The sequence below is a fragment of the Numenius arquata genome, chromosome 1 (assembly GCF_964106895.1).
Source record: "Numenius arquata chromosome 1, bNumArq3.hap1.1, whole genome shotgun sequence".
Classification (NCBI taxonomy): Eukaryota; Metazoa; Chordata; class Aves; order Charadriiformes; family Scolopacidae; genus Numenius; species Numenius arquata.
Genome location: NC_133576.1, coordinates 917,973 through 931,173, shown reverse-complemented (window position 1 = coordinate 931,173; position 13,201 = coordinate 917,973). Strand labels below are relative to the sequence as shown.

General features: G+C 50.3%; 1 protein-coding gene across 1 annotated transcript; it reads right to left on the bottom strand.

The window, feature by feature from the left end:
• Positions 1 to 1,392: 1,392 nt before the first annotated feature.
• Positions 1,393 to 10,011, bottom strand: LOC141465384 (solute carrier family 2, facilitated glucose transporter member 3). Its single transcript, XM_074148792.1, has 10 exons — positions 9,997 to 10,011; positions 6,849 to 6,944; positions 5,315 to 5,475; positions 4,795 to 5,035; positions 4,468 to 4,630; positions 3,615 to 3,802; positions 3,154 to 3,258; positions 2,584 to 2,685; positions 2,128 to 2,331; positions 1,393 to 1,608 (listed from the first exon to the last, which is right to left on the bottom strand). The coding sequence occupies exons 1-10, from the start codon at positions 10,009 to 10,011 to the stop codon at positions 1,393 to 1,395; spliced, it is 1,491 nt and encodes a 496-aa protein (XP_074004893.1).
• Positions 10,012 to 13,201: the final 3,190 nt, after the last annotated feature.

Sequence of the window (13,201 nt, the reverse complement as noted above, 5' to 3'; positions counted from 1 at the left end):
ACACCAGTGGGCATCACAACATCATGCAGATCTTCTAGAGAGGACACAGGGGGCAAAACCATTTGCCCTACAACCAACCAGCGGACTGAGCGCTACAGCTAAGCTAGCAAGCTCCAGTAGCTCTGGCCTGTAGTCCTGCATCTCTACCTTTATGAACTTACATGCCGTTAACTGACCATGCCTGCGTCCAGAAGGGTATTTATAAGAACAATTGCTAAGAACAATTATTTTTTCAAAGCTGTATTTTACCTTCACACACCTTAAATTAATCTGCAAATTTCAGACTTTCTGACCTACTAGAATACAGCAGAAGGCAGGAAAAGTTACCTTCTAGTTTGTTATCACCATCCTGCATCATCCCATACGATGCTTAACCATGACTGAAAATATAAACCAACACCACCCATTTGCTGCAATACCACACCTTCCCACACTTGGAAACACTATTTAAAATTGCCACCTAAAAAATTCCAAATAAGAGATTTTGGTGGACAAACATACCTCTCGTCACTAGTACACAATTCCTTGCAGTTCTTTCCAAAGGGCACAAATAACTTACAAGTTGATGTGCATAAATCGGCTCTGCTTTACGTAACATCCAAAATGCCCAATCTCCTGTTTAGTACCACATTTTTCCTTTACAGTCTTATTGCACCTCAAGTCTACCGCATCTTTTGTTAGAATAGCTATTTCTCTTAGACATCTTCAATTTCTTTATCTGTACATTTTTGTACACCATTTAAAAAATAAATATTTACAAAGTGACATACAAATAAATAAACTTAGGTAAAAGTATGCTTTCAGTCTGTCTATACAAAAAAAATAAGAGCAGGAAAAAATATGCATGTACTTGGTCCCCTTTTTCCTGAGGCTGAAAAAAAGTGCACACTGGATAGGAAAAAGGAAGGAGATGGCTTTTTGGTAGGCTTCTTAAATTCCAGTGTAGCACTGCACACACACACACAGAGTAGACTCAAAGGGCTGGGGACCTGTTTAGTGGGTCACTTCAATTCACTACAAAAATAGTCATTATATTCAAATGCGTAATGGTCACTGCGTGCGTAAGTTTGTTAACCCCAAATAGCAATTATAAGGTGAAAAAAGCAAAAATATTGCCAGCTCTCCTCTGTTCTCCTGATGTTTGTGACAGGGAAGATGAAAATATTTTTGCAAGTGCCAGGTGCCTTCCGGTACTGGAAAATGGGATCACCCATATCAGATTTGCTTAATGTTGGTAAGCCTGGCAGAATGGGAGAATATGTGGGTGCAAAGAAGAAAATAGCAGCAGTTGAGGGGAAGAGGGGAAAAAATGTCCCAGTTCTCATGGTTTTCTTTGCTCATTCCTTTAATGACTCTTTAAGGATGTCAGAGTCGAAGGATGTGTCATGAATCTTAGGCAACTTCTTTGTCAGGTTGTACACTGTTCAGCTCCACCATGGGGTTCTTCTCTGCAGGTGACGTGGGGCTGGCTTCTGCTCGTCCTTCAAAGCCCCTGGAGATGTCTTCAAAAGTCCTGCCCTTGGTCTCTGGGACTTTGAAGAATGTGAAGACAAAGAAGATGACCAGGAAAACAAGGAAGATGAGGAACACATAGGAGCCACACAGTTTCTGCAGGGATGACAAAAGCAGTAAGTTTTAATTTTAAAAGCTCATAGACCTAAATGTATACTGTCGACAGGTCAAAATTCTATCATCTTCCTCCAACAATGCCCTTACTGCCTTTTTCTCAACACAGCAATGTTTAAAATGAAATCAGGTTCCTGTGGGCTTCTGAAGTACTTCTACATTCATTCCTGGGGGTGACCAAAATCGAGATTTTTAAAGGGAGAGTTTGATGTCCTAATTCAGATGGCTCTTCCAAACATTTGTAAGCTACAAGCAGTTAAGACAGCAGCATATAAAGTGAGCCACAACACTTGACCTTCAGTAACAATCAGAACACAGAATCAAGGACCTCTGAACACTGACCAGCCTTCTGCTCAAAGCAGGGACAACTTCAAGGAGAGATCAAGTTAAGGGTCATACAGTCATGTTTTAAAAGCCTCCAAGGGTGGAGATTCTACAACTACTCTGGACACCTATTCCAATGCTGCAGCACTCTTACCGCTTTGAAAACTGGGTCCTTACCTCTGCATAAGGGAAGAGCATTCCCACCAAGAAATTAGAGGTCCAGTTGGAACAACCAGCCACTGCCATGGCTGCAGGCCGTGGGCCCTGGCTGAAGAGTTCTGCCACAATGAACCAGGGAATAGGGCCAGGGCCAATCTCAAAGAGAGCCACAAAGCCAAAAGTGGCAACAATGCTGATGTATCTGATCCACTGCACAACATCCTGCAAGGGAACAAGACATGATCAGCTGCAATTTCAGGCAAACATGGCACAGCACAATCCCATCTCCAGCGTCACAACTTTTTCAGCTGTACTGTTAACACTGTGGCAGTTTCTGTAGTTAGGAAGCTGTGCTCTCAATTCTAGCCCCAGCTGTACCTGCCTACAGGGCAGAACTGCAGGGCAAGGCAGCTGTATGATCTTACAGGTGCCCTGCTGGGGGGGTCAGCCCGGACAAGAACACTAATTACTCACCTTCAGAGCTAAAGCAATGGTCATGAGAACAGCACACACTGCCATGCCACCCAAGCCAACTAAATGGAGGGTCCTGCGCCCTGCACGCTCCACCAGAAACAGCTAGAAACACGGCAGAAGGAGAAAAAAAAAAAAATAATCTGTGACTTTGGTAGCAAGAGCTGAAGAGGCTCCCTTTGCTCAGTGTGCCCCGCACCTCTTTCTTTTATATGCCTGTAGCCCTCAGAGCCAGTGGTGATCTCAGGGCAGGTCACCAGGCTGCCCCATTCTTGGCGTAATTGTTTCCTCTCTGGTTCTTCCTACTGCCTTCTCTAGTTTCCACCACCCCCTCCACTCCCCACCCCGCTGCCATGCACTCACTCATTCTCACCCTCCCTTTCTTCTAAAATAGTACCTCTTTCTCCCCTCCTCTCCTCCCACAATGCTTTTAATGCATTCTTTCCTTTGCTGTTATAGGCCATTGCCTAGCCTAATGCTTTGCTACAGCCTGCTTACTTGTCTTCAGTCACATCTCCAAAAAAAGCCCAGGCAGACAAGTTACCTCTCACCATAAGGCCCTGTTCCACTTACCGACACAACCGTGAAGACTGTGTTTACCACGCCAGCTCCGATAGTGGCATACACAGGCTGCGTGATACCAGCTCTTTCAAAAATCCCTGTAGAATAATAGAATACCTGGGGAGAGAAGCAAAAGTTGGACACCATCATGATTCCAGTGTTTGAGAGCACGTCCCTCATTCTCTGCCTAAAAGCTTGCAGGCCCAACAGGGAGTTTATAATAAGCACTTAACAGTATAAAAAAAAAAGCATGCTTCCCATCAAGGTTCATTCACTTGATGCAAGACTGCAATGTCTTGCCAGGGTGTGTGGGGGGAAACCAGCTTAGCAATCTCTGCAGCGTGACAAAAGAGCAAACTCCAGTCAAGGTGCAAAGAGGTTTTTGGAAGCAGAGTTCTCTCAACATTAGCGGCAAGTGCAAAGTGTAGCCAAAGATAAGGGAGGCCCAGCAGATGGGACAGAAGACAACTCACAGCATTGATGCCCGAGAGCTGTTGGGAGAGTTGCAGCATGATGGCAATGATAATGGCTTGACGGTAGTTTGGAGAACGGAAGAGCTCTGGCACAGTTGCTTTCTTTTCCTGGGACATTTTAGCACTCTCTTCTTTCATCTCCAGGATGTCTTGAGACACATCCTGTGTCCCACGGAGCTTCTGGAGAACTGGAGGTAGGAATAAAAAAAAAGAAAAAAGTGTCAGGTATAATACACCCATGGCCAGTAGGTTCCCCCAACCCTGCCCTGCTATTTTAGGGAGGACACACTGGGAAGTCTGGACTACCTGCCAGTCAGTGTTTGGGCCTGCTCCATAGGAAAGACCAAGCCTCCACATGCAGCCTTGCTCATCTTTTCAACCCAGAGGTCGGGGTGTTGCGATCAGCATGGAAACCAGGCCCAGGCCCTGCTCATGTTGCTTGATCTCCAGACTTACATTTGATCCCTAATTCCTGCACACACGCTTGCCAGAGCTGACTCCAGGCCTCTGCCATACGAGAGGGAAACACCCTCCGAGCTCCTTGTTAAACATCAGCCTATTCCCGGCCTTTCAGGAGGAGCCGACAGCTGCAGGAGCTGGCCCTGTCACATCCCACCAGAGCAGGTGCCACTCCTCACACCTTAATCCCACCTGGAGCCTCTGTTGGGATGCCAGGTTTCTCACCCTTCCTGGCACTGGTGCAGCCCAGAGGATGGGAGGGTAGGTCTGGTGCCCTCTGGGAGTCACACCCTGATCCACCACAGGCTCCAGACTCAGCCCTAGCCTCCCACTCAAGTTCAGGGCAGGCTAGGAGCCAGAATACAGCCCTGCCCCTTCAGAGATGCGTTCTTACCTGCTTGCGCTTTCTCTTCCTCCATCTTGTTGATCAATAGGAAACGGGGGCTCTCAGGGCAGAAAAGAAGAGCCACGCACTGCAGGATTGCTGGAAGGATTGTGAACCCCAAAAGCAGTGGCCAAAGGGCTTCAGTCCCCATGATTCCCTCCAGGCCAAAGATCTACACCAAGAATTGGAGAGAAATAGAGCGATTTAAATACTCCAGTTCCTTACCCAAACCAGTATTGACAGGAGAGCATACTGCACTTGAAGGTAAGTGCATCCCACCTCAACCTCCCCCACCCCTCCTTTCCCCTGAGGGATGGATCAGGTTATCTAGCCTACCTGGGCCACCAGGATGCCCACAACAATGCCCAGCTGGTTGAGGGTGCCAAAGGCTCCACGAACACTGGTGGGCGAGACCTCACTGATGTACATGGGCACAAAGCCAGTGCAGAGACCACAGAAGAGGCCAATAATGAAGCGACCAAGAATCAGCATCTCCACCGCCTTTGCCATTTTAGAGAAGGCCATGAGAGTGCCACCAGCAAAGGCCAAGATGTTCACCAGTAGCATGGAGTTCCTCCTGCCAGGGTAAAGATGTCAAGACTGAGCTTAAACTGGCAATACAGTGGGAAAATCATTGGGAGAGGGGTAAACTACCTATGATTCCCCAGGAGGAGAACAGACTTATTCTGCCTTGGCCTGCCACCCTTTCTTTTTGCGGGCCACGCATTCTTGCTTCCTCCACAGCCACCTCCTCCTCCTCCCTTCCTTCTACGTGTGCCCTCTTCCTCCCAACAAACCATTGTAGAAGGGAAAAAAAAAAAATCCCTAAAGGCTTGGATCCCTCTTCCCAACTTACCTGCCAAATCTGTTGACGAACAGGCTGACTGAGAAGGAGCCAATCATACCTCCTACAGAGAATATGGCCACAGAAAGGGACCACAGAGATGTGAGGAGCTCTGGGGAGACAGCCTGCCCACTCCGTTCTGACAGGGTTCTGTTGAAGAAGCTCCGGATGATCTGCAAGAGAAACCAAGTGGGGACAGAGTCACAATCCAGTGGGAGGCATTGTGCACTGGAGAGTGGGGAGATTTCTTCTGAGGTCTTCCTTCTGTTTTCATGGAGGCAAAAAGCAAGGACAGACCCTAAAAGCTGGAACAAGCCATACAAGGGGAAGAAGAAAGTGCAGAAAAAGGAACTTTCATTGCGAGGTTCAATAGATGGCTAGCAGTATGAAGAGGGAGAGATTGCTTCACTGAACATGGGGGTTGGGCCAGTGCTTAAGGAAAACAGGCTTATCTTCTGAATGTTTCTGGATGATGCGAGTCACTGGTGGTGCTTGGGAGGGGGGCGTGAGACAGATGGCAGTGAGAGGGAGCAAAAAAACATGACCAGAGAATGGAATATTTCTGGCAATACCAGAACAGCAGCAGGGACAGGCTTTCTGGCATAGAAACAGGGTAAGAGAGACAGAAATTTTCACTAAGGTAAACCTGCAAGACTACAGCATTATGCAAAACAATCACTCGCTGTCCCATGGGGATGTGGCGGGGCTATGTTGCTAATTTCCAAGGTTTCCTCTTTGATAATGAGGGAAATTCTGCAAGGGCTGAGTGGGACGGCCTCAAAGTGTCTGCCCCCAGCAGATGGCAGCAGGACATTAGCTTGAGAGGACCACCACACACACACACCCCCCGCTACCTTCCCCCGCCCCCTCCCCCCCGCCCCAAGTGATGTGACATCTATTCCCGGAGACAGGGTGGATGTGGTATTGGTGACTCAGTTCCTGAGAGAGAGGAACCATCTTATAGTTACAAGAAAACCACATTTCTCGTTTTCTTCATCTCTTCTTTCTTAGCCTACAGTCATGAGATGCTTTGGTCAGAGTGCCCCAGTCCAGCCATTTTACAAGGACTGAATCTCCACTCAACAAAAGGAATGAGTAAACAAATAAAATAAACAAGCCTGAGATGGTCCCCGAGATAAACTAAACTGGAGCAACCATAATCCCTACCAACCCTCAACTGTTTTCTGTGTATTGCTCTCTACATTCCTTCTGCCATGGCTGGTTTATTCGGATTCAAAACTGAAGTGGCTCACATTCCTCAACTTGCTAAATATAGACCTACCAGGAAATGGCAGATGGAGCCCTTCTACCCCCTCTGCACTCCTAATTAAGAGAATTAACCTCTCTGCTTGCTCTCTCTCCTCCCCAAAACTTTGCACTGCCTGTCCATTGTTGTAGTTGAAAGGGGGTCTTGAATGTCTTCTTGACTTCATAAATCAGAACCAAATTAGCAGCTGCTTTGGAGATAACTCCTCTCCTTTCTACACCTTTGTTTTCCCTTGAGCCCCTCACTCACACCACTTCTGCAACTCATTCCCCCTCTCACCTTCTCAGGAGCATTGATGACACCAGTGTTGTACCCAAACTGGAGAGATCCAATGGCAGCAATGCCAACAGCATAGATAAGGGGTGCTGTGATTTTCTGTGGAAAAACAGAGAAAAAAAAATTTAGTTAATTTGTTTATTCATGCTTTCTACAGAACTTCAGTTTCTCTTCAGCATAAACAGCAGCTGCAGCTCGTTGGTGCCATGAGCAAGTGCACCAAGGGCAGGGAATGGGCTTTTTATCCAGCAAGGGTACCAGTAACTGAGACTCTGGAAAGAGAACTGCAACTCTACAGCAGGAAAAAGTTCTGTGACTAGAATTAGGAGAGCCTGTCAGGACCTCCCCTTTATTATCTCCTGACCTTCATCAACTATTATCAGCTCATTAGTAATGAATACACTGGCTGCATTAGTGGCTGTTATTTTGGGTTGATCTGCTTTACAGAAAAGCTTTTGTTGATCTCTGGCATGTCATGAAACAAGGGTCTAACTCTTCCCCGTGCCAACTGACAAGTTCCCATAATTGAGTCCCAGATCTGCCCACGAGCTATACTGGCTGTCACTCCTAACAGTTAAAACACGCACTCTTCAGCAACAGGCCTGCTTTTCCCAGGCTAGAGCTTCCCTGCCCCAGGTTATCTGGCAGGCAGCCTGCTCCACACAGGCAGCAGCAGCGCTGCCAACCTTCCCCTTTATTTTTCTTGAAGATGTGGCAATACCAAGTATTTTAAATGAAAGGCGGTCCCCAAAATTTGAATATATGTGAATCTCTATTTGTCAAAATAAAATAAAAATTGCTGAGCCCTCAGAGCCGTAGAGGAAGCACGAAGGTCTAACCTCAGAAGGCCCAGAGACTGAGAAATTTAAGCATCAGTGAAAAGCATCAGACATTTTCTGCATTTCTAAAGCTTGTGGCATTTAAGCCAGCTCTGTGTTAGGGAGGCATGGGGGAGCAGGTGACTCAGGAGTTGGCACTTAAATGGCCAATGCTTGAGTTGGCACAATTTGGAAAGATCGTGTTTCTGTCTCAGGAGGCATTAGAAGCTTCTCAAAAAATTTTAACAGTGCCTTTTCCAAAGCTTTCCAAGTATTGTCCTAAGGCCGGCAGAGGACAGAAAATGACTCTGTGGGGCCTATCGTTACAGATCTTCCAGTGTCTCACTTTCCAGCTCAGCTCCAGGAGCAGTGGCTTCCAAGGCTGTCCAAAATTTTTGCCAATAACCTTCTGGCAGTGCTCATACCACCTTTATCAATCTTTCAAGCCAAGCATGTAGCTGCTTCTGACCTGCACAACCTTCACACAGCTACCAGTCAGGCCCCAGTAAACAGAAACTGGGGAAATTACTCTCAGGCATGGTTTCCCCCACCTACATCGTTTAAATGTCTCAGGCTGGGCTCTCTTCCTGCCGAGGTTAGTGATGGAGACAAAGGGGACAGGGTCCTTCTCTTGAAGGGAATACCGAGGTTGCAGGTGGTACAGGCCTTATCCCTGCCACCCTCTGACCCCTCCCCTCATTTTTGAGATGGAAGGGAATTGGCACAGAGCCACAAGGACACAGCTCTTTCAAGGCACCTGGATGCCTGTAAAAGGGCATTAAGACACCTAAGCACTTTTAGCACTCGAGGCCAGGTCGTCGTCCCTGGTCAGCAGATATATAGCAAAGCTGAAGACAAAACCTAGCTCTCTACATTTTCACCACAGTGACTCAACACAACAGCATCTTTCCCCCCAGAGTTCTGCTTCGTCATGGCTTGCAGCAGTCACAGCTGGCCTATTTCTTCTGGGTGCAGCAGGGACCATAGGGGTACCCGCTTTGTGGTATCCCTTCCCTACACGGTACATACACAAGCTATAAGGAGTTTAGTTCTTCTACCTTCGTCCATACTCCCTTCTCTTGGCTGTTGCCTGCTGTTCATCTCCTGCCCACTCTCCTTCCACTTAGACATCACAAGGCCTGACCCATCCCCTCCAGGGAGCCAGACGGTGATCTAATGTATGGATCATTTGTTACTGCTGGAAGTGCCTCACTTCCCAAAAGGCAAACAGGCAGCTCAGAAATAGTACGGCTACACCCACCCTACCCAAAGGCTCAGGGCTAAGGTCTACACACCAGCAGGGAATTCAAACCACCACCCCTCCCTCCGACCACAGGCATCAGCAGCGGTCATTATCCGGGAGATGCTTCTCACCAGCCTCCCCCCCCCGCCTCCTTCACTCGCTGGAACCTCGGGGCGGTACAACTTGTTGAACCCCGCTAAAGCCGCCTCCCAACCCTCCTCGGAGCGACCTTGACCAGCTGCTCTCCTTTCCTCTGCCTCATCTCCTCACACCACCCGCCATCTCCCACCAACATGGCGGCGGTGGCCCCGGGCTTCCCCGATTCTGGTGCTCCCGGATAACCGTAATCCCCTCACATCCCGCACACCGGGTGCAGCTGGAGATTTTATTTGCCGTCTCTCTTCCCTCACGCCGGCCTCCTGCTCTCCTCCCTCCGTGCCTTCAAGCACACGCCGTCATTAGCTCGCCCCGGCGGTGCAACGCCTCACTCGCTGCCAGATGAGCCCTAATACCCACCAGCGCCGTCCCCTGCCCTCCAACGGGTGGGAAAGGATACGCCTTGCTTTCTTGAAGCTCAGAGACATTTTTTACTCTAAGCCGTAGCGCACACACACACAAAAAAAAAAAAAAAAAAAAAAAAAAAAGCCTTTAAGAATAATCCCCCTTGGACAAACGAGTGCTGCCCTGCCAGCAAAAAACCGCGTGATCAATACAATAAAATCCGGGTGTCATCATGCGACTCATCAGGCCACACGCACGGAAACAAATCGATCTTGCCATCTGCAACAACCCCTCACAAGCTGTGTGTGCCCCCCCCCCCCCCCCCATCCTGCAGGCGAGGCTCTTCCCGAGTCACCCGCGCACGGGCCAGGCAGCAGCGGCCCTGCCGCCGCACCCCACAGACACCCGCCGGCACCGCACAACGAGGCGGCAGTGGACACCGACCACCTTCCAGCCCCCACCACATCCCTCCCCCGCCATCCCCGACCCTCCGCCGAAGCGCCCGGGGGACGCGACCGGCGGCTGCCCGCCAGCGACCACCCCGCAGCGGGGAAGGGAAGCAAGAAACCCGCGCTCCCTCCCTCCCTACCTTTTTGGCATCCATCGTCGCGGTCGAACGACCGACTGGCAACGAACGGCTGGCGGCCAACGGCTGCTGCTCCCCCAAATAACGGAACCCGCGGCGAGGCGGCGGCTCCACCCCCGCAGCGGCACCGCCCCGCGACACCCTCTGCCCGCCCGGCCCCGCCGCCGCCGCCTTTATGGCCTCTGTCCTGGGCGGGGGCAGGCGGGCGGGGACGGCTCCCCCCCCGCCCTGGGTTCCCGGTTACCCTGAAAAAAAAAAACCCCCGCAGAGCCAGGGGCTCACACCGCCTTCTGACTGAAAACTAACATCAGCGGCCTCCCCGCAGCGTGCGTGCCGAGCGGCCGGGCCGCCATGGTTGGCGGCGGGCGACCAGCCTGCCCCGCCTGCCCGGGCTCCCCCAAAGGGCCCGGGAACAGTGACAAGGGACGGAGGGGAGCCAGTTCGCCACACGCTTGACGCCAGGCAAACGTTAGGTGATGGCGGCGTGCCGGTGATCGGCGTGGAAGGAGTTGCAGGGGCGGCCGCACCGACGGGACGGGCGGGAGCCTGCTGGGCTCTTACACCCCCCCCCGAGTTCTGGATAATTTGAGGAGAGGGGGGAGGAGGTGTTCACTGAATTTCACTGAATTTTTTTAGAGTTGGAAGGGACCATATAGATCATCTAGTCCAACTCCCCTGCTGAAGCAGGATTGCTTAGAGAATGCTACTCAGGACTGCATCCAGGCGGGGCTTGAAAATCTCCAGAGAAGGGGACTCCACACCCTCCCTGGGCAGCCTGTTCCAGGGCTCTGGCACCCTCACCGTGAAAAAATTCTTTCTCATATTCGTTCGGTTGTTTTGTTTTCGTTTTTCAAATATATTTTTCCTACAAAGCTAGAATCTAGGGGCAGAGCTTGAGTTGTCACCCCCTCGTCCCAAAGCCTAAAAGTACATCGGCCCTGCAGCTGTATGCGGTCCCAAACTTGTACCGTTTTCAACCCAACCGCGCTACTGTGCTTCGTGTTTACTTGTCCGTCCCTCAGGCCAAAACAATTCCCAGGGATTCGTCCAGGAGAGCAATGAAGAGCTGCGCTTTGAGGCTGGGGCCAAACGGCACATCAGAGGGCGGGGGGAGGAAGCCGTTGTTTTTGTTGTTTGCAGGCTAAAGCATCTTGAGATCGGCCATCGCTTCGATCACCAGATTCTGGGGAACCATCACATTTTCGTTTTACTTCTGCTGTTTATTTGGCCTGGTCACCTGAGCACACACAACTGGAAATTAACAGGTCAAATGGGGCGATGCTTTCCCTCCCTCCCTCCCTCCCTCCCTTCACGGGTATCCGTGCGGTGGTGGTAAAATACTACTCACAACAGAAAAAAAAAAAAAAAATCCACACACACACACACAAAAAAAAATGTTGTGGAAAACAGAAAAGTTGTGTGGAAGGGCAGGGGAAGCCTGCGGTTTTTTTTTCTGAGGCTCTGTGACAAAAGCTGATCCGCACACCCACGAAGCCCCGCACAGGGGACAATGGCAGGAGGAGGAGCCCAAGGGACACCCTGCCCCGGCTGCTCCCCAGGGCCATCACAGGAGCCATCAGCACATCAAAGGCCCCGTTTTCACACACACACACACACGGAGGAGCACAGAGACACAATGGCAGGTGGCAACCCAAATTAAGGACTCAGAAGAAAGGCCATCCTGCCTGGGGCCGCCCCTCCCAGGGCTGTCCCGGGAAGAGCCATCAGCCCCATTGTCCAGGTGTGAAACCAGTCACGAAGTGTGAACGGCTGGAGCCCCTGTCAGAGTGGGGGAGAGGGAGGGTGCTGCTTACAGGGGCACCGGACACCTTACAGGATGCCGGGGAAGGGCATTTTGGGATTGCACAGGACTTACTGTGGGATGTCTAGGGGAGGAATCAAAGGGGGAAAAGAAAGGGAGAAGGGGGAAAATAGGGCCAGTTGCATGTAAAGTGTTGGCCGGCACAGCACAGTTGTTCAGCCTCATCCTGCACTTGATCGGCACAGTCTGTCATATCTTGTCACTAATTTCTATTTCTGATCGTTTTCCTGGGTGAGGTACTCTCTATTAGGGGCTGGGGTGACGTGGTGTTTTTTGGGGTCTGAGTGTCAAGTCACAGGGGCCCGTGTGCCAGCGGTGCAGCGAGTGTGGTCATGCAGGTGAGGCTGTGAGCACTAGAAGAGATTCAGGTGGACCAGCTGGCAAGCAGGTGAAGTGGCCTGGGAGCCGGGAGGATCTGACTGTCGGAGGGACCTGGGCAGTCCCAGACATCTGCTGGAGAAACCATGGGGTCTGGGGATCTATAGGGGTGAGACACACTGGTATCTGTGTCCCTAAGGGTGAGGCCATGGCAGGTTGGCTACTGGAGGGACCAGGGGAGTCCTGGCCAACTGTGCAGACGCACGTGTGTGTGTGTGTGTGTGTGTGAGTGAGTGATGGGGTTTGTACCAGCAACAGGAGTGCAGCTGCAGCCTTGGGGTTTCATATGCCCAGGTGCCAGGAATGGGAGAGACCGGAATCCGAGCCCAGCTCCCAGAAGGATCCATCTCATACATGTATATATATATTTATATATGTGTATTTCCCACTAGTTGACCTCCATCCTGTTCAGCCTGCGCAGGGAAAAGAACGAGGCCATCCATGCTGTTTGTGTTTGTGTAAATGCTCTGTGTGTCTGCGTAGGCCTGGGTGGGGGCCATGTATGTATGTGGTGTATATGTGTGTTTGTGTGCATGTGCCTGCTGGGAATTCAGGCTCATCCGTGCTACTGGTTGCACCTGGGAGCAAGGAGCTGTGGCAGCCTTGCCTCGATCATGCTGCTGGACCTGGCTCTAATTCCCTAGCACTCTTTGACTAATCTTGGCTCACATTTATTTTTCTTTTTCCTATTTCCTATTATTTTCCATTTGTTTGCAAACATAGCAAACTCCAGCTTGAATCTGATCATCCAGCTGTTGTAAACCCTGGCATCAGGTCTGGAAATATTCACGTACTGGTTAGTGTGGGAAGTTGCCGTATTTGGGGAGGCTCTAACCATTTCCAAATTTCAGATGCAATCGTCATACTGAGCAAAGAATTCTTCTGAAACGGCCTGATTCTTAGTTTGTTCTTGACCCACATGACTGTTATAAGTGCTGAGCAATCCAAACTTCAAGATTAGATTAAATATGTGCATAGCTGCCAGTCCAATTTTGAAGCAATAAGAGT